General features: G+C 36.9%; 1 protein-coding gene across 1 annotated transcript; it reads left to right on the forward strand.

The window, feature by feature from the left end:
* The first annotated feature begins 8,694 nt into the window (after positions 1–8,694).
* Positions 8,695–11,225, forward strand: LOC110940033 (vesicle-associated membrane protein 711). The gene is made up of 4 exons (XM_022181592.2): positions 8,695–9,086; positions 10,209–10,399; positions 10,512–10,675; positions 10,775–11,225. The coding sequence occupies exons 1-4, from the start codon at positions 8,870–8,872 to the stop codon at positions 10,860–10,862; spliced, it is 660 nt and encodes a 219-aa protein (XP_022037284.1). The 5' UTR covers positions 8,695–8,869; the 3' UTR covers positions 10,863–11,225.
* Positions 11,226–23,934: the final 12,709 nt, after the last annotated feature.

Below are 23,934 nucleotides of genomic sequence, written 5' to 3' on the forward strand. Positions count from 1 at the left end.
AAAATAGTATAGAAATCCTTTAGATCTGAACCAATCTTGACGGGATGACGTCACACCATAGTTTGCGTATGCAACCGAGATGATGTCATCTTCAAGGAGTTCAGATCAGGTGATTTCATGGAGAAAATGTATGATTTTATTGGAAAAGATGATGAAGAAGTGTGTAGTGATGATGGAAGTACAAGATTTAGGGAGAAATACTTACGAAATAGCTTGAATCGTGAAGAAAAGTGCTTGAAAGGGACTTGAGAGCGTCTGATCGAATGGAGCTGTCACATCAGTGAACAGTGATCTGACAGGCGGGTATTTATAGGGTGAGAGAGAGTAAGGCGGTGGAGAGTGTGAGGGTGTCGAATGGTCAGCCGGTCGAATGACCATCCGAGTGGATGGTCATCCGGACAGTAGTCCATTCGATCGGTTGGTTATCCGGACAGCCTAGTTGTGCGAGTTAGTTTTCCAACTTTCGTTTCGTGCGTTGAGCGTTACGTTGCGTTTAAGCGAGTTGCGAGTGAGCGTTGCGATGAGATAACCACATAACATTAGACAAGTAATCACACAAGTAAAACACATAAAAGCTAAGATGCATAAAGTAAATCTGTGTTTCGAGTTGCGTTGAGATTGCGATGTGATAGCGTTTAGTACAAACAAGCGATGTAATATGCGATGAAATGCATTAAATAGTATGTGTTATAAACTGCTAAATGCGATAACTGCATTGTGATTAAGCGTTGTGAATGCATTGTAAAACATAGTTTAAAAATAGTCAACCCATGGCGATAATCGAAATCTCGAGAGTACAAGGCAATTAAGCATTAAATGACCGATCTAAGTAATGAACCGAAAAGTCGGGTTGTTACATTAGCGGTTATGATTTAAGGTTTAGGGTTAAGAGATCTTAGTTAGGGGTCGACGAGCCAGTTCCAACGCCGCTGGAATGAGTCCAATAGAAGTTTGTTTGAGTCGGCTCCCCACTGTTCCTCACTCTTTTAGTGTTTCCTAATGAACCTCACACTATGTATCTTAAAATAAAATTAGACATATGTTTAGGTTTTTAATTAACGTCATAGAAATTGATAACTTATGTTAGGCATGTGTCACAACTAACTAAAAGAGACATAGTTAATAAGTCGGTTAAGATTATACTCCAATGGTCCGCCAGTGATCCAAAATTTATTGGGTTTTTCGCATATTTATTGAGTTTCCTCCTGAATTGCTGTATAGGCATTATACCTAGTGGAGATGGATATGATCAGATGATTCTGCTGATTCTGCTGATGGAACGATGATACTCCACTGATCCGTCAGTGATATAAAATTTGTTGTTAAGAAAAAAAAATAATAATAAGTCGGTCAAGATATGCAAACAATTAAACATCACAACTAATTTTGTAAAACCCGAGTTCATAAATTTTAGGCTTTAGGTTTCCATATTATTCCATGTCTTATTTTTTTATATCTTATACTAGGTTAGAACCCCGTGTATTATACGGGTTGAATAAATGTAATTTTATATATCTAATCTAACTTATAATAAAGAACTCCAAATAATGTCACATGGCATTCTCTCCTTCAATCTCATAAATTTATTTTATATTTGTTTAATAAATTTCTTTTAATATTAATATAATAACTAATATATAGGTATCACTTATTTTTATCATTATCTTTATCTAAGATTAATAAATAACTTCAATTTTGAAATTTAGACCCTTTGTTTTTTTACTTTTAACACATAGTTTTTCATTTTTTACAATTTAATCTCAACTCCTTTTTATTTTCAATTTTGGTCCACCATACTTTTCTTTTCCCAAATTTTTCGTTTTGTTATAATTTTTGTGAGTTAAGTCAGTTAACGCACCGCAACGTGCGTGTGGGGTTCAATATTTTGTCGTATAGTTTTTCCCGTTTGACTGGTCCATCGCACCACGTCTATTTTCTCCGTTTGACAAGTTCGTCCAAACGCGCGGGTCCTGGATTGACTTAGTTATTTTTTTCTATGTTTTACGTATCGGTTTAATTTCTCTGCAACGAGCGTGCGTTATTCAAAGATTTTACGTATGCTTTTCGCTCGGCTTTATTATTTTTCCGTTTTTATTTATTTTGTGTTTACGAGTTTTTCTGGTGTTGGTGGTCGTTGACAATGTAATATCATTGGTACTATTTGACACAGTTTACGACAACCGCTGCAACGCATGGGGCTTAATACTAGTTAAATAATAAAAACTTATATTTTTATGAACCCCGTATATTGTACGGGTTAAATAAATGTAATTTTATATATCAAATAATAAAAAAAGTTATATCTTTAAAAACCATGTGTATTACACAGATTAAATAAATGTAATTTTGTATACTAAATACTAAAACGTCATATCTTTAAAATAAAACCCGTGTATAATCAGGTTGAATAAATCTACCAAATAATAAAAAAAATTACATCCTTAAAAACCCCGCATTTTACACATGTTGAATATATATAAAAAAAGAGTTGGGTTGAAAAATCTACCAAATAATAAAAACATTATATCCTTCAAAACTCCGTGTATTACACGTGTTAAATAAATCTAATTTTACATAGCAAATGATAAAAAAAGTTATATCTTTAAAAACTTCGTGTATTACACGGGTTACATAAATGTAACTTTGTATAGTAAATAATAAAAAAGTTATATTTTTCAAAACCCCGCATTTTACACTTGTTGAATAAATATAATTTTGTATACCAAATAATAAAAAAGTTATATCTTTTAATAAATTATGATAACATTTAATATTAATTTATTAGTTATCTTTCTATACTAATAAACAAAAATCCTTTTTTGACACATGTCATTCTCTGGTAATTTCTCACTTTTATTTTTTTATTTATCTCTTTTATTAAATAATAATAATAATAATAATAATAATAATAATAATAATAATAAACATCAATTTAACTAAATATATTTATCTCTCTTGTTTTCATAATCTAAAATTGATTTTTTTTTAACTTTAAAGTTTCAGTCTTTGACAATTTAAGTCTAAATTTCATTCTTTGGTATTTTAACCCCTTTGATTAATTTGATTTTTCACTTCTAATTCAAGAGTTTTCATCTTTTGCAAAACCCCTTTATTTTTTTTTCACTTTCAACCCAAAGCTTTTCATCTTTCGCAATTTAATCTCAACACTTTTTTTACTTTCAACTTTAGTCTCTTATATACTTTTAATCTTTCATAAGTTCTCCGTTTAACTTGTCATTCTAAATTTCCGAGTTAACACATCGCAACGTGCGTGTGAGGTTCAATGTTTTTTCATCTATTTTTTCATGTTTTACATGTCCGTCGCAGCGCGTCTACTTTTCCCGTTTCATAGGTCTGTCGCAACGTACGATTAATTATTTTTTATCGGTTTTACACATAGGCTCGTGGTCATGTGAGAAACATTTGCCTTTCATCTAACATGATATATAACTAATGAATCCCCCGCCGCATTGCGGCGGGTGGTAATTCTAGTATATTTAATATAAGATAAGTAGGAAAGATAGGTATTTATTTTAAAAATATATTAAATTAATAATTTAGATTTGAGGATAATATTTTATTAAACTATGATAAGATTTAATATTAATTTATTATTTATTTATTTAGTTAATATAAGATAATTATAGATTTGAGAATACTTTCAATGAATGACATGTATCCAAAAATTGGTTTATTTGGAGATAGATTTTTAGTTTATTATGTGAATAACTTAAAAGTGGGCTAACTCGAAACATATAAATATGCAAAACATAGTTAACTAGACAAGAGGATTAGTTCAATCGATCTTGTTGATGTGAACTTCCTTTATTTGAGTTAATTTTTTAATGAATCTCCTAATTTACTTGATCAAATAATTATTGTAATAGAAAACGATCCTACAAATGTGTCATATATCCATTGGCGGATCCAGGATTTTTTTCACCGGGTTCCTTTTGGTAGATTTTCACTAATTCTCACTATTTTTTTTAAATCATTTAAAATTTCCACTATTTTTTTTTCATTTTTTTTCCAAACCGAGGGGGTTCCCGGGAACCCTCAAAACACCCTTGGATCCGCCACTGCATATATCTTTATTTTTCCTAGTTACATCTTACCTACACATATGCTTGAGTGTTAGCTTATAAGCTCATCAAATGTTTGCAATTAGACTTTTATTGAACTTATTTTCTTTTTACGTGCAAGTATGACAGGACATATGTATTTATCATTTTCAGATACTACAAATATATAACTACAAACAAACAGAGTTGCAAAACATGGGCCGGTGGGTCTCTTATATATTATTAAAATCCAAGATAACCATATTCTATTAACATTATCTTATTTAACTATCTAATAATTGAATATTTATAACTTAAAACAAATATAAGTACTATTAAAATCCAAGATAACCATATTCTATTCGCATTATCTTATTAAACTAATTGAATATTTACCAATGGGTGGTGGTCCATTGGCAAAGACAAAACCTTTAGGTGCTGTTTGTTTTTTCTTCTTGAAAACCTCTTCTGCTGCAGGCCACATCTGCAGGCATCTGCAGGAGAAGAGGTGGACCAAATGTCTTCAGTCTGTAAGGAGAAGAGGGTTTGTTTTTTCTTTTATATAAAACCTCTTCTTCTTCTAGGTTTTAACACACACCACACAGACAATCTGCACCTCCACTCTCTCTCTCTACTCTCTCTCTACTCTCTCTCTCTACAATCTGCACCACCGCCACCACTTCACCACCGCCATCATCACAACCACCGTCACCACCTCCACCGCCATCATCACAACCACCGAGCCTGCAACGAATCGAACAAAACGACCGTCACCACCTCCGCCTTCACACCTGGCCGGAGTCGCTGAACATGAGGTCGACCGGACTCGCTGAACTTTGATCGATTTGGGGTGTTCGTTTCCGATCGATTTAGGGTTTTCGATTTTAGGGTTTTCGTTTTGGGGGTTTTGAATGTGGGGGTTTTGTTTGTGATGTTGATGATGATGTCGGAGGTGGTGGCGGAGTGGAGGTGGAGCAGAGGTGATGGCGGAGTGGAGGCTGGAGCAGCGGAGGTGGTGATGATGATGATGATGATGGCGGAGCAGTGGTGGTGGTGGCGGAGCAGCGGAGGTGGTGGCGGAGTGGAGGTGGTGGTGGCGGAGCAGGGGTGGTGATGATGATGATGATGGTGGCGGAGCAGTGGTGGTGGTGGCGGAGCAGGGGCGGAGCATGGGTGGAGGTGGAGGTGGTGCCAAGAAGAGGTAAAGCTCTTCTTGGAGAAGCTTTGGTTTTATCACTTCCTCATGAAGAGGCTGGGGAGAGACAGGAAGCACTTCTCAAAAAAAAAAAAAACAAACACTCTTTTGAGGCTAAACATCTTCCCGCGTCTGCACGGTGCAGACAGAAGAGAGAGGAAGCTCTTTTTGAAAAAAAAACAAACACCACCTTAAACACTTTAGGAGAGGGGGAAGTCTTGGGTTCAAGTCCCACAAACAGTAGGAAATAAAAGAAATTTGCCGTTCAAAAAAAAAAATTGAATATCTTCCTATACTAATAAATGAAAATCTTTTTGTACACGTGTCACTCTCTGGTGTCTCCTCTCTTTTAATAATACTATTACATATTAATTTTTATACACAAAATATAATATAATATTAATTAATATAGTTAGAGATAAACGTATAAATTCAAATTTAATTAATAGTTATCCATAACAAATATAAATGTATCAAATAATATAACAAGTGAATTACTTTTTGAGTCCCTATGTTTTAATGGTTTTAACCACTTGAATCTAAAATAAAAAAGTTTAACGCCCTGAGTCTCTAACCGCTCATTCGCACCCTCTGTAAAAAATTCAAAAACCTTTTATAAGGTTGAGTTCTCTAAGTTCTCACAACTCGTAAAAGTTTTCATTTTACCCTAACCATATATATTTGTTAAGATAAAATATATTATTTGGATATAAACAGTAATTATTAATAAAGTATCAAATCACGTGTACAAGTAACGAAAATATAATTGTTGTTTTGTGTTACTAATTTACCTAAATAAGTCATTTCATTAATAAGTTTATAAGTTTATAATTTACCTTTTTCGTCATTCAACCCGTGTAACACACGGGATTATAAGCTAGTTTATAACTTAAAACAAAAACTGTCTATTGATAATCATACATAATGTCTTTTAATTATATCCCGATTTCATATCTATTTACAAATCCAAAATGTGTTGATAATATATAATAATTTGCTTTATACGTCACCGGAAAAGTACTTCTATTTCACACGTTATTCTGTTTTGGAAATTGTTATTTACAAAAGGTTTAGTCAATATTTTTTTTACCATAATTCAGTACCCTGAATACTTATTTTTGTGATATTTTAAGCAATAATGGATTTTAATAATCCTAACTATTAGTCATTGGCCGATAACGATCTCAACTTAAAAAATAATCAGTGGTGGTCTCACCTTTTTATATATTGTACACCAATAGACCTTTATTAAACCAAAAACGATAAGGGGACAAAAAGAAATTACGGTTATGTTAGTAAAGGTCCATTAGTTTACAATATGTGAAAAGATGGGACCACCAATAGTTATTTTTAAAGTTAGTACCATTGCCGACCAACGGCTAATAGTTTACGTTATTAAAATCCATTATCCCATATTTTAATCATAAAAACATCCTTAACCATATTCCATGTTTTCTATAGAAATTTGGAAAGAAAAATTACTTTGTATCCGCATATATAAAAACACAACCACTTTTATTTTAAGAGCTACCGTTTTCCCTCTAAAAGCACTTTTATTTTAAGAGCTTCCTTTTCCCTCTAAAAACACAAACACTTATCAAAGAAAAATATCAAGTCTTTTAATTATATTATAATACTAGGTTAGAACCCCGTGTATTACACGAGTTAAATAAATGTAATTTTATATATTAAGTATAAAAAACAATATATTTAAAAAAAACTCATTTATTACACGTGTTGAGTAAATATAATTTTATATATTAACTAATAAAAAAATTATATCTTTAAAAACCTTGTTTATTGTGCAGGTTGAATAAATGTAATTTTATATATCAAACAATAAAAAATTAATTTAAAAAAAAAACCTTGTGTATTCACAGGTGGAATAAATGTAATTTTATATACTTAATAATAAAAAAATTATATTTTTTAAAAAAACTCTGTATATTGTATGGGTTGAATAAATCTAATTTTATATAGCAAATAATAAAAAATGTTATATTTTTAAAAACCCTGTGCATTACACGGATTTATCTATTGTTAAAAAAAAACTTTCTAAATCAAAATGGATTTTTTTAATTATTTGTTAAACTAGGTTAATATTATTTTAAATTTTTGGTTTGATTAATAAGATGTTTAATATAATTTGTCATAGTTAACAATAATAACATTAACAATAAACAATATGCATATTGTTAAGTGCAACAACGCTTTTTAGTTTAGATAAGATTCTGTGCCAGGGACTATCCTGGAACGAAATTGCGAAAGTTCGGGACTATAGCTGTAATTTTAGAAAGTTAGGAACTAAAGGTGAAAAATGGGCAAATAACAGGGATTATCCGAGCATTTTTCTCTTTATATTAATTTAATTAATATTTAATAATTTAAATTAAATAATAATTATCTACAATTATGGATTGTCTAGAATAATGACAAGTGTCGCTCCGCTTTTTAGTTTAGATAAGACTTTACGATTTGAAGTTAAGTTTATGCCAATAATGTAGAGTTGATAAGATTTATATTAATTTAATTAATATTTAATAATTTAAATTAAATAATAATTATCTACAATTAAGGATGGTCTAATATAATGACAGGTGTCCCTTTATTGGTTTCTTTTATTATATAGTATAGATTAAATGAGTTTTCTTAAATTTTTTACTAACAAAAATAAATAAAAAATACTTGAATAAACTATAAATTTGTGTTAAAATAGATGTAAATTAAAAAAAAGGGTAAATTACACTTTTCGTCCTTCATGTTTGTATTGAATTACAATGGATAACCTTTAAATTCAATAATTACAGTCACAATGCTTTATTTGGAAAACTCATTACACCTTTCGTCCCTTACCACTAACCAGGTTAAATTTTTTTTGTTAAGTCTATTCACTTAAGGGTAACTTTGTAATTTTACCTATTTACTTAATAATATATATCTGATATATTTTTCTAGTGAAAATGCTCAATATAACTGATTATTAGTTACTCGATAGATGCTCGACCGACTTTGGTTTAGGCATACTCAACAAACAATTTTTTTTAAATTGATGAGTTTACCCAAAATCCACGAGTATACCCCATACTCGATAGTTATTTACAAGATAAAAACCAAACGAGTTTGAAACAAACTTATCTAATCCATCAGAGTCAAGTCATCATACTCAGTAAATCCCACCAATAGCAAACCTAAGATAGAGTATGAGGAGAGTAAGATTTAGACAGCTTTACCTCTACACCGTATGGATAAATAGCCTCCGGTGAGACCACCGACTCGATGGGAGTTTTGGATCAAACTTATCTAATTAGTACAAGATACAAACCTAACGAGTTTGAAACAAACTTTATCTAATCAGGTTTGAAACCCCCTAAATTCTCACGTTCAATTGATGTATAGAGGAAACAACATAAAAAAAAGAAAATAAGAAAGTTTTGTATTGAACAAAAGATATTTTTTTGAAGTAATATATAAAATCAGTCAAAGATTTTAAATCATCATTACATAACATGATGAAACCCTAGCCTCGGATCTCCCCTTTCCTCTCCAAAATCGATCTCCAACTGAATTTCAGCTCGAATTCTGACCGATCTTCTGCAATCAAGCTCGAAGAGAGATGACGATTCTGTACACGCTTGTTGCGAGGGGATCTGTAGTGCTAGCGGAATTCAGCGGCACTCCGACGAATGCCAGCACGATTGCCAGGCAAATTCTGGAGAAAATCCCCGGAAATAATGATATGAATGTCTCTTATTCTCAAGATCGGCATATATTTCATGTCAAACGAACTGATGGTCTCACTGTTCTCTGTATGGCTGATGATGTTGCAGGAAGTAAGCTTAATTTTACCTATTTATCAACTTATTTTATGTTTTCATCATTCATATTCTTCAATCGTGTCGATGCTAGGGTTTTACCTGTTTGGATCTTGGTTTTAAAGTGATTATTGTTGTTTCAAGGATCTGCAATTGGAGTTAGCGATGGTTTCTAAGAGTTAGAATCAGAATTAAATTTACAAAACCCTAGGAAATTGATTGCTGTAGTTCATCAGGAAAAGATAATTAAGCTGAGTTATCTATGTGTTATGTATTTAGGGGTTGTTTGGAACTGGAAGTGTCTTTTCAAAGTGATTTAATTAATTGATTATTGAGATATAGTGATTTAGAATAAGATTGTTAATAAAAGATAGATATAGTTGGGACTATTGGAATATACCCTAAAAACTATATTCCAATAGGGACATGGTGATGTTGCATTGCATTGCATTCTGGGTTTTAAAAAAGCGAGTCACTCAAAAGCGACAAGGTCTGAATCCGAGGTGTACCACTGCCCTAAGAGCAAATAATTATATAATTTTATATATATTTTCTATAGGGTTCTAGCATCATATAGCCAATATTACATACATGTACAACCTGAAAAGCATTTTATACACAATCTGTTCCACAAATGTTGGAAATACATGAGGCGCGCGTCTCAGAGTCAACTTTTTGCCAAAAAAAATGTGCCTCAGGTGCCCTTCTTGTACTGCGCTCGCCTCGCGCCTCAGGCGTGATTTTTTAAACTAGGATTGTATTTTGCTTCACTAATTGTTTTCTTGGAGCAACTCTGTGTCTCCGAATTCGAGTATTGCAAGAAGGTCCAATTGCCCAAAGACAACCTTTAGTCATCATCGATTGATTCCTGACAGCGTACATGTGTAATATGGTATCGTTGTATTTTATTTCACTTGTGATTCTGTCCTTGGACATGAGTGCATAACTACAGACTACTATGGTTGGGTGTGTTGAGACTTGAGAATATTGATTGGAAGTCTGAAAATACAACTTGCATAATTTGTATACGTCATTTCATTGAGTTTGGTGGCACCTTATCTATTTAGTATTGCTTGAATGAGAAATTATGATGATTTTGTGCATTAATGGTGTGTATAAATAACACTGTGTATATTGCAGGGAGAATTCCTTTTGCTTTTCTTGAAGACATTCATCAGAGATTTGTAAGGACTTATGGTCGAGCAGTTCTATCAGCCCAGGCTTATGGCATGAATGATGAGTTTTCAAGGGTTTTGAGCCAACAAATGGAGTACTACTCAAATGATCCTAATGCAGATAGGATTAACCGTTTGAAAAGTGAAATGGGTCAGGTGAGTTTCACTTCAAATCTTGTTTCATCTTGTATGCAAATCTGTAAATTTGTTAACAGTAATGTGATTGTGTTCTTGGATCATAGTGGTTGGTTTTGGTATGATAAAACAGGTACGAACTGTGATGATTGAGAATATAGACAAAGTTTTAGACCGGGGTGATCGCTTGGAATTGCTTGTAGATAAAACAGCCACTATGCAAACTAATACATTGCGTTTCAGAAAGCAGACTCGTCGATTCAGGAGTACAGTTTGGTGGAGAAATGTCAAGCTCACGTAATTTTTTTTCTTTTTAATTTTATGAAAATGTGATTGCTTATCCTATAAAGTATAAACCGTGTGCTTATTGACATATTGTTTTGACTCCAAATGCAGGATTGCACTCATATTGCTTATCCTGATAATTGCATACGTTGTACTGGCATTCGTATGCCACGGACCTACACTTCCTACTTGTATTTAAGGATAAAAATAGAGACTCGGGTTGCTTTTGGGAACTCAGTTCTTGATTTGGAATCGAGATTAGATTAAATATTAAGCTTCCGCTTGAAGTTAATCTGCCCCGATTTTTCAATTCCATTTGCAAATCTCGGTAATTGCTCATTACTTGTGCAGAATTGTTATCTTTCGTGCGAAGTTCAGTTAAGCATCATTGTGAAACTCGTTGCGTATGTGTATCATTAATTGTTATTGTAACTATCTATGCCGATCAGTTTGGAGGTCATGGGATTAAGTTTTTATTAAACGTTTGTCAGTTTCTATTTTTATGTGTAAGAACAAAACTATATTGCATTTGTGTGTTATAAGAAGGTTTTGTTTGGTTTGACAGATGTATGTCTTTTTGAATAAGCAAAAGATTCCATCAACCTGAGGGATCTAAGCAGATACAATGTAGTTACATGTGTATACACATGTATGCATATAAGCATACACATATGCTACATACATGTATGTGTGACTGTGTGAATACCGTGAAATTGAATCAGACACGACGTCATTCTCTTGGATGCTGTTATTGAAGAATCCGTTAATGTTGGCTAGAGATGCATAAAGCACTGGTTTGGTAAGTATAAGTTGATCTGCTCATGGTTTAACGTACTAGTTTTGTCAAACTTGTATAAACCGGTGAACCTGCAACTCCAACAAGTCGACAACAACGATTAGGGTTGCAGATTAATGGTGGAGCAGAAGCGAGAATAGTTATGACATATACAGCTTATAGTTTTTTTTGGGTAAAGGGTTACCCCGGTGATTTTATAACAATACCAATACCAAAACATTACAAGTAGGAAGGCTGACAATGCCCCCTAATTCTCTTCGTGACATACCACAAGAGTAGACAAGAAACAACAACCAAACAGTGAAACTAGTACAAAAAGAAACAATATGCTAATGCCTTCATTGTTCTTCAAAGTACTCTACCCCATCAATCTTCCACTCCTCCAAGAATCGCCTTACATTATCAGCCGCTTATAGTTTGACGTTGTAGAGAAGAAACTGCAAGTGGTGTCGATGGTCGATTTGCACAATGGTTGAGCTGCAAATTGACCGCCCGATGCTTGGCGGAAAACATCCCAAATTTATGAAAGCTTCTCATTTCAAAACCTAATTCCCCATTCTCCAAGAAGCGTTTTCTACCTCATTTCCTTGGCGAACCACGATTCACACGTAATTAAACTGTTAGATTCAATGTAAACAAACCCAAGAAGGTTCTCATTTGTTCTTCGATATAGCTGTAATCATCATTGTTAGGTCATGATGAACCTACTAAGACCGGAGGGTATGGGGGCCGGCCCTGCCCCGGCGAGCCCCGACGCCGCACCCCCACACTGCCCCCCTCACCTCCGTCCCGTCCTCTCCGTCACCCAGCCGACGCCCAAGCCGGGCCTCCTTCTCTCTCTTGCATCTTTCTCTCTCCTCTCTCTCTCTAAAATCAAATCAATTTAATATGGGTGAGTCTATTCGCACACGCCATTTGTCTTTTTGCACATCCAAAGCGCCGCGCTATGGCCAAAGCGGGGCGCTTTGGTCTTGGTCAACAGACAAGGACTGACAGAAGTCAGTCCTGGTCTGTTGACTAAGACCAAAGCGCCCCGCTTTGGCCATAGCGCGGCACTTTGGATGTTTTTTTACACAGAAAAGATGTGGGTTGATGTGGGTTAGTTTGATAGGGATTTTTGGAGGAAAAAAATTTATTTGAGTTTTATTACATAAAATTCATAGTTATTTATAATTACGTCATTACGTCATTATTTTTATAGAATATATATAATATAAGTTTTTAACGTTGTTTATTTTGTTAAATTAAACGAACACGTTAAATAAAATGTACAGAAAGCCATAAGAATTAAACGTAAACAATCCAGAACCAACGTACTGTAAATAGAAGATTAACTGCAATATATATATATATATATATATATATATATATATATATATATATATATATATATATATATATATATATATATATATATATATATATATATATCAGTTTGTACATACAATACAAAACAAAAAGGTACAACTGAGTACATAATACATAACAAAACACTAAACAAACAAAGTAAGGTACTAATCCTCGTGCGGTGGAGATGGTGGGAGGGGAAGTGGAGGCAACGCAGCGAGCTCTCGTAGATCAACGAGCGTCTGGACGATCCACTCAATGCGTGCGCCCTGACGTCTGAGGCGCCGGTCGAAGTCCCGAGCCACCTCACGCGCTGCCGGAGGCAGGTCAGCGTAAACGTGCTACGGGTACTGTGGCGGCTCAGGAGCTGGCTGAACTGGTGGTACCGGGATCTCCTCGACCTGCTCCTCCTGAGCCAGATCCTCGAATACAGGCTGAGCCTGAGCCTGAGCCTGAGGCTCGTCCTGAGGCTGATCGAGGCCCAGAGCCTGTAGCTGAGCCTGCCGAGCGGCCTCCTGAACATGAGGAGGGGCTAACACTCCAGGCCTCACCTCAATAACAACCGGGATGACCTCCGGCAACACCTCCGGCTGCCAAATCAGCCCGTCACGACCCTTGAACCTCAGACCAACATCAAATGTACGGGTGATCTGCATGCTCGATACTGACGCGCGGCCCAACCTGGATGACGGGATCGGATCGGACAGCAGCGGATCATGCTCGGGCACAATCCCTAACGAGCGTGCAATGGCGGTGATGTATGAGCCAGTGTGCAGCTGCCCGCGGAGCTGCCGGTGGTATGCTGTGGCAAAGTAATCTGCCAGGCAGGCTGCTAGATCGCAGGGCTGGTGGTGCAGTAGGCAGTATAGAAAGAAAAGGTCACTGAGGTTGGCCTTCTCCTTGTTGGAACCCCGCGGCACGATAGTGGACGCGATAACATGGTGCAGGTATCGGTACAAGGGGTCTCTAATGGTGGTGGCCTTTTGCCAGGATTTCCCAAAGGGAGCCCTGGAAATGGCCCTCCAGAAACTGATAAGCGTCTGCCTGTCCATCATCCTAACCGCCTGCGTATATAAATCAGTATCAAGCTCAGGCTCTGTGTACAAACCTGTAATGACAGCAAACTCCCGCACATTCATCTGAAACTCCTGACCGGCGAGACGGAATGTAACCTCGTGGACTGGAAAATCCGGGTCCTCCACGTAATCCGCCGGATGCGGCGCGTATGTAAACGTAGAAAGAAACTCGACCGTAAGCTCAGGGTACGAGTCCTCCATCGCTAACTCAAATAGGCGCGACCTAGGAGTATCTAGTCCAACTATATCACGCGCCCGCGCGACCTCTCCCATGGTATCCAGCAGCTCCCAGTCTATCCCTACATGCTCCCCAATCTGTATGGTGCGCAACCTAGCGCATCTCCCCCTCGCCCGTGACCCCTGCGGAAACTGCAGGTACGGACATGCCGGCTCTCCCTCGTCCCCCACCTCTCCCTCAGCCTCCATATGCTCAATCTCGTCATCGGAGGAATCCATCCCTGCACGTTGAAAATATAATAAATAAATAATATTATTTAAACAATTTAAATAATAAACAAATAATATTAAATATAAAACAATAAACAAATAATATTATTAAACAATTTAAATAATTAAACAAATAATAATAATATTAAATAAACAAATAATATTAAACAAATAATATTAAACAAATAATATTAAACAAATAATATTAAATAAACAAATAATATTAAACAAATAATATTAAACAAATAATATTAAACAAATAATAATATTAAATAAACAAATAATAATATTAAATAAACAAATAATATTAAACAAATAATAATATTAAACAAATAATAATATTAAACAAATAATAATAAACAAATAATAATATTAAACAAATAATAATATTAAACAAATAATAATAAACAAATAATATTAAACAAATAATAATAAACAAATAATATTAAACAAATAATAATAATTAAACTAATAATAAATAAAAATAAAATAAAATAAACATGAACCAAAGCGCCCCGCTTTGGCCTCGGCGCGGCGCTTTGGTTCTTCATTTTGAAGAACAGACCCAGCCGGATCTGAATAACCCGCCCCAATCAACACAATAATCAACATGTAGGATATACCGAAACAATTAAGGGTGTTCGATCTTACCTTTTAGCGGTTGAAAGCTTGAAAAATCGATCTCCGGCTCTAGTGTGTGAAATCGCCCCTTGTGTGTGTGTTTTTTGTTTTTGGGTGAAGTGGGGGAGAAGCTGCCCCGCTTTAGTATAAACGAGGGACCGAAGCGCCCCGCTATGGCCATAGCGCGGCGCTTTGATGTCCAAAGCGCCTCGTTTAGGTCAAAGCGCGGCGCTTAGGCCCTTTTTTTATTTTTGGAAAATTGTTTTTAATTCACAAACGCGTCGATAATAGTCTAAAATTTACGCTTTTTACATTAAACATCATTTTTTAATATATATGGACTATACGACAAGTTCCGGATCAAATCGGTTACGTATGATGTCATATTCCATTATATCGTATCATTTTGGTTTGAAAGCACAAGGACTCCTATGAGTAGTGTTATGTGTATCAGCCGCCTACCGTAGATGAACATGACGTATTTTTCATTAATTGTAGTATTATGATGTATTTTGTCATTTTGGGTCGTACAAGTGCGTATTGAATCTGATTGGGTCGTGTCGGTGACATTCGGTTTTTAACGTGATGTAACGCATATATTGAACAAACACAAACATGATTATTATTAAACACATTTAAGATACATCGTGAACATATGGGGTTACATTAAGGTCAGGGGGACGATACGTAAGCATTTCGTACGCGTTGATCTGATCCCTGTATAATGTATGCCAGGCTGCTGCGCGCTCTGTTCTGTTCGCTCTCCAGAGTAGGTTTGGGGGAGGCATTGGATAACAACCTCCAAGCTCTACATGTATGAAATGCCCATCGTCGACGAACACAACCGCAACCACCAGGGGAGGTTGGTCAGCTTCGTTTGGTCCGCCCAGCAGAGGGAAAATTGTATCGCTCCCACGAATGTCGAAGGTGTGAACAATCACACCGTATCGTTGGGCAATAAGAAACCCCGTCTCAGGCATCGTCATGTAATTTTCGATACCTGCTCGTCCCACCCCCTTGAAATCGATCCGTGTAACCAGCGCATCATAATGTCCTATGTTTTTCGGATCGAAAACCTGCCTCCAAAGCGATTCGTTCATACGTAACTCCTTTAGAAGTTGTTTCCGGATCATCAAATATGAATTTTGTTTCACTCCTAACCCAATAGCCACCGATCGAAACCCACAATGACTATCTGGTTTCACGTCCTTTATTCTAACGATGTATGGATGGATCACTTTGGGAATCTGAGATGCGTAGTTGCGGATCGCTATAACTGTCTTAGGACCGAGCTTGATCATCGGGAAATCAGGGTGTAGGTTGAGCGGTTTGGTATTCTTTTCTCTTCTAGAATCTCCGGGTGATATGTACGAGCTGTGACGGGGAAGATCGTCTGAGGCCTCGACCCAAGTTTCTTCTGACGGAATGTAAGAGCTTTTTCTAGCGGTTTCAACCTTTCTTTCTTCCTGCGTTTTCAATGTTGGGCGACCACGAGTTTTCTTCAGAACAGCAGGAGGTTTTTTGTTATTGTTCCCTGGATTGAGGATTTGCGGAAACTTTTCAAAGAAGCTCCTTTTCACTTGAGGGGGTGTTGGATCGATCTGTTGTTTCAATTTTTCAAATTCCGCGTCTACATCGATATCCTCTATGTTATTCCTTGCAGGCTTGAAGTCAAGCTTCTTCCAGAACACGTCTATGTGTGTGATCCGGATTTGTTGACCTGTGGATGAAAACAAATTAGGTGGCAAAATCATACCGAGAAAGGTCAAAAATATTAATTACCGTTATTTTCCATCTTTTCCAAACGACAGGCACATGGCAAACCACAGCTAGTAAAAAGTTGGCAACCACAACTTGCACCGTAGGCTCTCAACCCGTCTTCCTTACGTTTTAGTTCCATACTCTAAAGCTCAATCGCATATATTGAAACCTTTCTGAGAATATATGCAAGCATGGGCTGATTCTTGTGGTGCATCATCACTTTTCGGAGGCTTGTTTCAAAGCTACTTCTAATCTCGGCGTATTGTCTATCAACAACATGATCAACATACAGTATAAGTTTATCCAGTGTGTTGCGATGACTTGGAAAGTGACTTTTTAATGTTGCATGCATGCCCTAAACCCTGTTGGTCGTAGTTTGGTGAAAGTTGATAGTTTTGTTAATCCAGCAAGATACAAACTTTTCACGGTACGGATCCAACCAGGATTTCTTCAAATAATCAAAAACATCTAAAATTAAAAAAACGTAAATAGTCAGTTTTTGTTATTATATAAAATTTGAACATAATTATGTAAGAAATACTCACATTCACGGTCATCTTCTTTCAGCTGTGCTTCAAGGTTTTCCAAGTTATACCTGTATATTTCCTCGGTCGTAGACTCGCACAATGTCCAAAATGTACGTACGAATTCTTTCCACTCCTTGTCAGAGAATTTCTTCTTGCTGTTCTTATTAATATTTTGTTGAATATGGAACCGACAAAGATACTTATGCGCTTTTGGAAAAACTTGTTCACACGCGTTCATTAGCGCAAAATCCCTGTCTGTTAAAATCACGCGCGGTTCCATACATCCTACCAGCATAGACTTGATCCTCTGCAACACCCATAGGTAGTTCTCTGACTTCTCAGCGGAAATTACCGCACAAGCAGCCGTAAACGATTTGTTTGTCGACGTCACGCCTACGACCTGAACAAATGGCAGGTTGTACATGTTCGTTTTGTAGGTGGCGTCAATCATTAGCACATGCGGGAAGGCACACCACACAGTGAATGATTTTTCGTGAACAAAGAATACATCTTCAACTTCGTTCGATATCTCATTCGTGCGCATGTAATAAGTGTAATTTTTTTCGATAAGAATGTTTTCAAGTTTTTGCATCGGAGACTTACCGACATTTTTTCGGCGTTGATCTTCTGAACAGCGTTGTGTATATCTTTCGGAATAAGCTTTCTAGCCGGATTGTTTTTTGTCAGCGTTCGCCAGATACTTTGGTTGGGAATATCTTGCTCTGCCAACTCCTTAACCAGTTTTTTGTCCTCCGAAGAAAGCCTTCTCGCATACGCGTGACCCTCGTAGTTTTCAATAGGAGTGTGGTTATGCTTCGCCTTCGTCACCTCGATCCTCCAAACACTTCCGGATGATTCCGAAAACCCGATCATCTCGAACGGGCAGCCTATTTTCTTGCTACCCGTTTTCCTCTGTGTAGCTATACTCTTATGCTCCCCACCAAAAGTACATTGAAACCAAATCTTGTAATTCTCTCCTCTTTTATTCGACCTCTTAGTCACAATGAGGTAACCATTGTCTTTTGCCGTGTCTTGTACCCAACGCACCAACTCTTTACGTGACGAAAAGGTCTGCGTTGTATCAAACGAAAATGTAACCGGGTAACAACCTTCCTCGTCAACAGACACATCCTCCGGCTCACCATCGTCACCGAGGTTCGAATAGACTTGATGTTCAAAGCTCTGTTCACAACTGTAACTCTGGTTTGGATAACACTCCTGCTGTACAAAGCTTTGCTCGCCACCGTAACCGAAATTCGAATAACCTTGTAAGCTCTGTTGACAACCGTAACTGTCGTTTGGATAACACTCCTTCTGTACAAAGCTATACTCGCCACCGTAACTGAAATTCGAATAACCTTGTTGTGCGTAAGGGTCCTCCACAGGGGTATTCAAATCCAGCTTCATCGTGTTATCACGATAACGAATGCCAGATACAACCTCTGTCTCCCTCAAGTTGGACGAGACCGGTTTCTCATACGAGTCAGAAATAGCGGTCCCCTCGCAAGAATCAGGAACAACTGACTCGTCAGAATATTGACCGAAAAGATAGTTGCTTAACCACGACATTGTTTTCTTTCAAGACATGTAACTAATAGAGCAAAGAAAATCGACAAAAAACAAATCACCGAATGATGAATGTTGAGTCTGAGCAGGGTTTTAAAGTGAACATTTGGGGTCGAAGCGCCGCGCTTTGGCCATAGCGCGGCGCTTAGGGTTCACGGGACAACTGAAACCTCGTATCACCTTTATGTCACTGCAATGTCAGTCAGTCAGTCAAACCTCGTATCACCTTTTGTCGACCTAAGCGCCCCGCTTTGGCCATAGCGCGGCGCTTAGGGGTGTGAAAATTATTTTCTGCGTGTGTAATTAGCATAACCCAATAATATTTTTTAATTGTTTTTATAAATAGTGTGGGCCCCATCCTCCACCACCTTGGTCCATCTCCTTTAGGCCCATCCTCACTCCCGGTGACATGGCATTCTACGTGGCGGCCCATCCCTTGGGGATGACCCTCCCCATACCCTCCATTCTAATTGGTGCATACATGTGGAAAAGATTTCTTTACAAAACTAGTGATTAACATATCATATGTATAGACAACTAGTTGATGCCCCGCCCGCGTTGCGGGGCGATGGCCGAATAATTCTCAATCAATAAAAAAAACACTACTATAATTTTGCTAGGAAAAAAAACTAAACCGATATTTTCGGATCAGGGCAAAACTGTAATTTTCAGGACTAATGAGCGAGTGTTAGGCGGCTCCTTGACACGGAAAAAAATTAAATCGAGTCAACCAATTAAAAAAAATGTTTTCTACTTTGCTTAAAAAAACTAAAAACTATTGGGAAAACGTAATTTTTCACTGAGGGCGAAATCATAATTTTAATTCCGGGATAAAATCGTAAATTAATTGGACCAATGGGGGAGTGCCAGGAATCTGCCGGCATGACTGTAATTTTACATTGGGGGCAAAATTGTAGTTTCACCAGGAAAACAAACAAAAACGATGGAGAAAATGTAAATATAAGTTGAGGGCAAAATCGTAACTTGGCTGTGAGAAAAAAAACTAATGGCAAAACTATAAATTTATACGGGGCAAAATCATAATTTTGAACCGAGGGCAAAATTGTATTTATTAGCTGGGAGCAAAAGCGTTAATTTATTTTTAAGTGGGGGTAAGAACATAACTTTGAACTGATGGCAAAATCGTAATTATAAGAGAAAAAAACTAATGGCAAAACTGTAAATTGAAACAGGGCAAAGTCGTAATTTTTAACCGGTGACAAAATTGAAATTTTTAGTTGGGAGTAAAAACGTAAATTTATTTTTAAGTGGGGGCAAAACCATAACTTTGAACTGATGGAAAAATCGTAAATTTATCTGGGGATAAAATCGTAAATTTGTTGGGCCAATAGGAGAATGCCAGGCAGCTGCCTGACACTATTTCCCCTGCCGCCCATTTAACCCAATTGAAGGCAAGGCCACTCATGGGTTTTGTAGATATCGAATGAATTAGACATGACAAGAAGTCACATTCTGATGTCTGCACCATGCAACTCATGCAAGCCAAGTTTTTAGGATTAGTTTTCTATTTTACTTACTATGTGCATGTGTCAATTAAAGGAGTAGAGGGGATGCCTATACTCCACATTCTGTTTCAGTTGATATCCATGTTTGGCTTTAGTGGCTTAGTGGGTTAGTAGTTGTTAGGTAAGCCTATATAATAGGCCATAGGGTTTCATTATGTTTTATGTATATGAATTGAAACAATTTCCATTTCTCTTTTCTCTCTAGTTCATAACCTATTTTCTGGCCATTTGATCCGAAAATCTGAACCATATCATTTGGTATCAGAGCATCGATCCTATGGATACTCGCAAGCGTACCAATGCCAAGTTCCAACAAGAAACCGATGAGCGTTTTACCCGACATGACACCTTGGTCGATCAGATTCTGACTAAGTTGCAAACTCTCAATGTCTCTATGCAGTATCTCCGTGATCAGAAGTTCTCCGGTTCCTTAGATGACACCGGCTCGAAAGCTAAATCGGATCAAAAACCTTACTTGAAGTTGCAATTTCTCCGTTTCAGTGGGGGCGAGCCGGCCGGTTGGCTCTATCAAGCCAAGCAATACTTCGAGTTCCAACGTGTCGATGATAACGACAAGGTTCACCTCTCCTCGTTTCATTTGGATGGGACAACATTACAGTGGCATCGTTGGCTTACCTAGGCTAAGGGCCCGATGTCTTGTGTTGAATTCTCCCGGGCGGTTCAAGCTTGTTTTGGCCCAACTGATTACGAAGACCCTGCGGAGGCCTTAACCCATTTGAAACAACAGACCACCGTGGTAGCATACCAAGAAGAATTTGAATGACTTTTTCACTGTGTTGATGGTCTTCCGGACCCTTCCTCATTGGTGGTTTTGTCGGAGGACTAAAGGATGAAATCCGGTTGGAGGTTAAATTGCAGAGCCCTCGATCTCTTTTGGACGCTATTGGTGTGGCAAGATTGGTGGAAGAGAAGTTGTAGCTGGATCCCACCCTTGACCTGGTCATTACCCAGCCTGCTACGGGTCTCTTAGGTCCGAAACCCACTCATCAATTAGCCCTAGTGCCATACCGACTCCTAATCCGGCATGTCGCCTCACTAGTGCCGAAATACGTGACCACCATGCTAAAGGGTTATGCTACTATTGTGATGAAACGTATAAGCCGGTTCACTTATGTTCTAAACCGCAACTTATGATGATAACGGACCCTGGGGACGATCCCGATCTTCACCTTGAGGCCAAGGTGAATTCAAGCGGGGTGGAATGATGTGTGCACCATGTAACTCATGCAAGCCAAGCCATGTTTTTTAGGATTAGCTTTCTATTTTACCTATTACTAGGATTTTTCCCTATCGCGCTTTGCGGCGGCAAAACAGTGTATTCACGTAAGTATTGAACACTTTTAATGTAAACAAATTCACAAACTTACGGCCGACTCGACCTGTTACCAAACATTCCCATAAGAATAGGTATCACAGACACGAAAATATACCACTATACCAGTTAAAATAATCGTAGTGTCAGTGTCAGTTGGGCTAGGCAACTCAAGGCTAACACCAATATTCGACGACCATCTCATATCATATCCGACCTCAAAACCTGACAAAACACAAAATCACAACCTAAGATATCTGTACTGCTAGGTTTTGATCTTTGTCTGCATATGGTGAATTATGGAAATAGTAAGCAAAACTGACCATAACTAATGTGTAATGCATAGCAGGTTTGACCCAAAAAATGTGAAACCCAATTTATGACTATTGTTCTTTAGTTAAAGTATGAATCTTTGCCCAAGGAATGCACTAAATGTACAAGGTTTGGCTTCAATAAAAAGTCAAAATGAATTCAAGATTAATATCATGAAAGTTTAAGTGTAAATTTTTTTTATAAGGAGCTGTCTAAATGTAGTAAGTTTGACGCCAAAGTTAAACTAAATTTAAGACTACTGTTCTGAAACACTAAGTGTAAATATTTCTTAACAAATTGTCTAAATCTAGCAAGTTGGACCTTAAAAGTCAAAACAAAATTCAAGATACAGAAAGTCAAATTGCAATTCTTTCTCTATCGGTCTAATCCCAAAGTAAAACTAATTAATCCAATATTACCATCTCTAAAGTCGTAGTATATATCTTACATTAACGAAGGGTTGTGTTAAAAATACCCCACAACACCCCTATATTTTTACTTTTGGTAACCCCTATCAAGTTGTCAAATCTATAATATCCTTCATTTTGACATTTTCAGGGGGAGTCGACTAAAAGTTTAGGGCTACAACAAACATACCATGACGCTGAAAAACTAAATAAACTAAAATCACACCACAATGACCAATCAAACGTAGCTAAGTTTGCCCAATTTATAATCCATGGAAACTGTTTCCTTGAGTGAAGTATGTCTATCTCTTGCGTCAATCACAGAACGTAGCTGGATCGGATGAATCAAGACAGGGTACAACATTGAAGAAGTCAAAGTATGAAGCAAAGATAGCTTCGTACGAAGCCACCACATCGTGGTTGGTTCGAACCTAGGAGTCTATATATAGGTGTCTTGGGTTCTCACGAAATAGGACTTTTCACATTCTGAAGTGAAGCTCTGTCAGTTTGGTTTCGTGGTGTAAACTTTGTCAGATATTAATAGAAACCGTTTGTATTTACATCTTTGTGTTCATTCCACACACGTGATTGGATTTGGCACATTTCACGTGTCAGTACGCGTTCAAGGTCAAGGAATTCATCAAGATCCTGAATTCATAAGTGGTATTAGAGCGGGTGCTTGATTGCTAGGATTGAAGACACGGAGATTTATACTTCTGCATCAGATTCAAAGCTGATTTGATCTTCTACATCATACTTCTACTTCTTCTCATCTTCATCTCATTTTCTTTAAACTTTAAACTCAGATTTACGGTGTTCTCACGATTAAAATTGGCTGAATTTTTGATATAATGTGTGAAAAACAGTTTTAAACAATCCTACAAAGTATCATATCAAAATTCAAACAAAATCAGATCCAAATCAGTGAAAATCATGAAAAACTTTAACTTGTTCATCGCAGTTTGTCTTCGTACGAAGGCATACAACTAGTCTCGTACGAAGCCACATAAAAGTCTTGAGTTTTTGCTAAAGAATTGTTGTGCGAAGCCCCTGTTTCAGCTTCGAACAAAATTACACTTTTGGTAGCCTTGTACGAATCCAGTTTCGTACGAGCGCACAAAGATTTGTTTGGTTGTTTCGCTGCTTCGAACAAAGACATTATTGTAGTTTCGTACGAACGTGCTGTTTGCAGTTGATTTGCAGATTTAATCAAGTGTTCGTGTGATTGTTTTTGCAGGAATCATGGCAGAAGAGTTTTATAACACATTTTACAATGCGTTTACTTCCGAGACATCAGAAATTCCATTAACACCAAAGAATGCCACAACAATGATTTCTAAAAGTTTGAATCATGACAAAGTTTATGGAAATCAACAAAGACCACCAAAACTTATGAATATTGAAGACTATCACTGTTGGAGTACAAGATTTGAAAACTGGGTGCAAGCCTATGCTTATGAAAGTTGGATCATGTTAACTATGGGATATGAAAAACCAAGAAATGACAAACATGAACTAATCACACTTAAACAATTCACAGCTGATGATAAAA

Source organism: Helianthus annuus, chromosome 16 (assembly GCF_002127325.2).
Source record: "Helianthus annuus cultivar XRQ/B chromosome 16, HanXRQr2.0-SUNRISE, whole genome shotgun sequence".
In the NCBI taxonomy this organism is placed as follows: Eukaryota; Viridiplantae; Streptophyta; class Magnoliopsida; order Asterales; family Asteraceae; genus Helianthus; species Helianthus annuus.

Excerpts from the sequence above, each read along its gene's own strand:
- LOC110940033 (XM_022181592.2), top strand. The coding sequence starts at position 8,870 with ATGACGATTCTGTACACGCTTGTTGCGAGGGGATCTGTAGTGCTAGCG. Across the intron at positions 9,087-10,208 it reads GGCTGATGATGTTGCAGGAA|GGAGAATTCCTTTTGCTTTT; the intron begins GTAAGCTTAATT and ends TGTATATTGCAG. Across the intron at positions 10,400-10,511 it reads TGAAAAGTGAAATGGGTCAG|GTACGAACTGTGATGATTGA; the intron begins GTGAGTTTCACT and ends ATGATAAAACAG.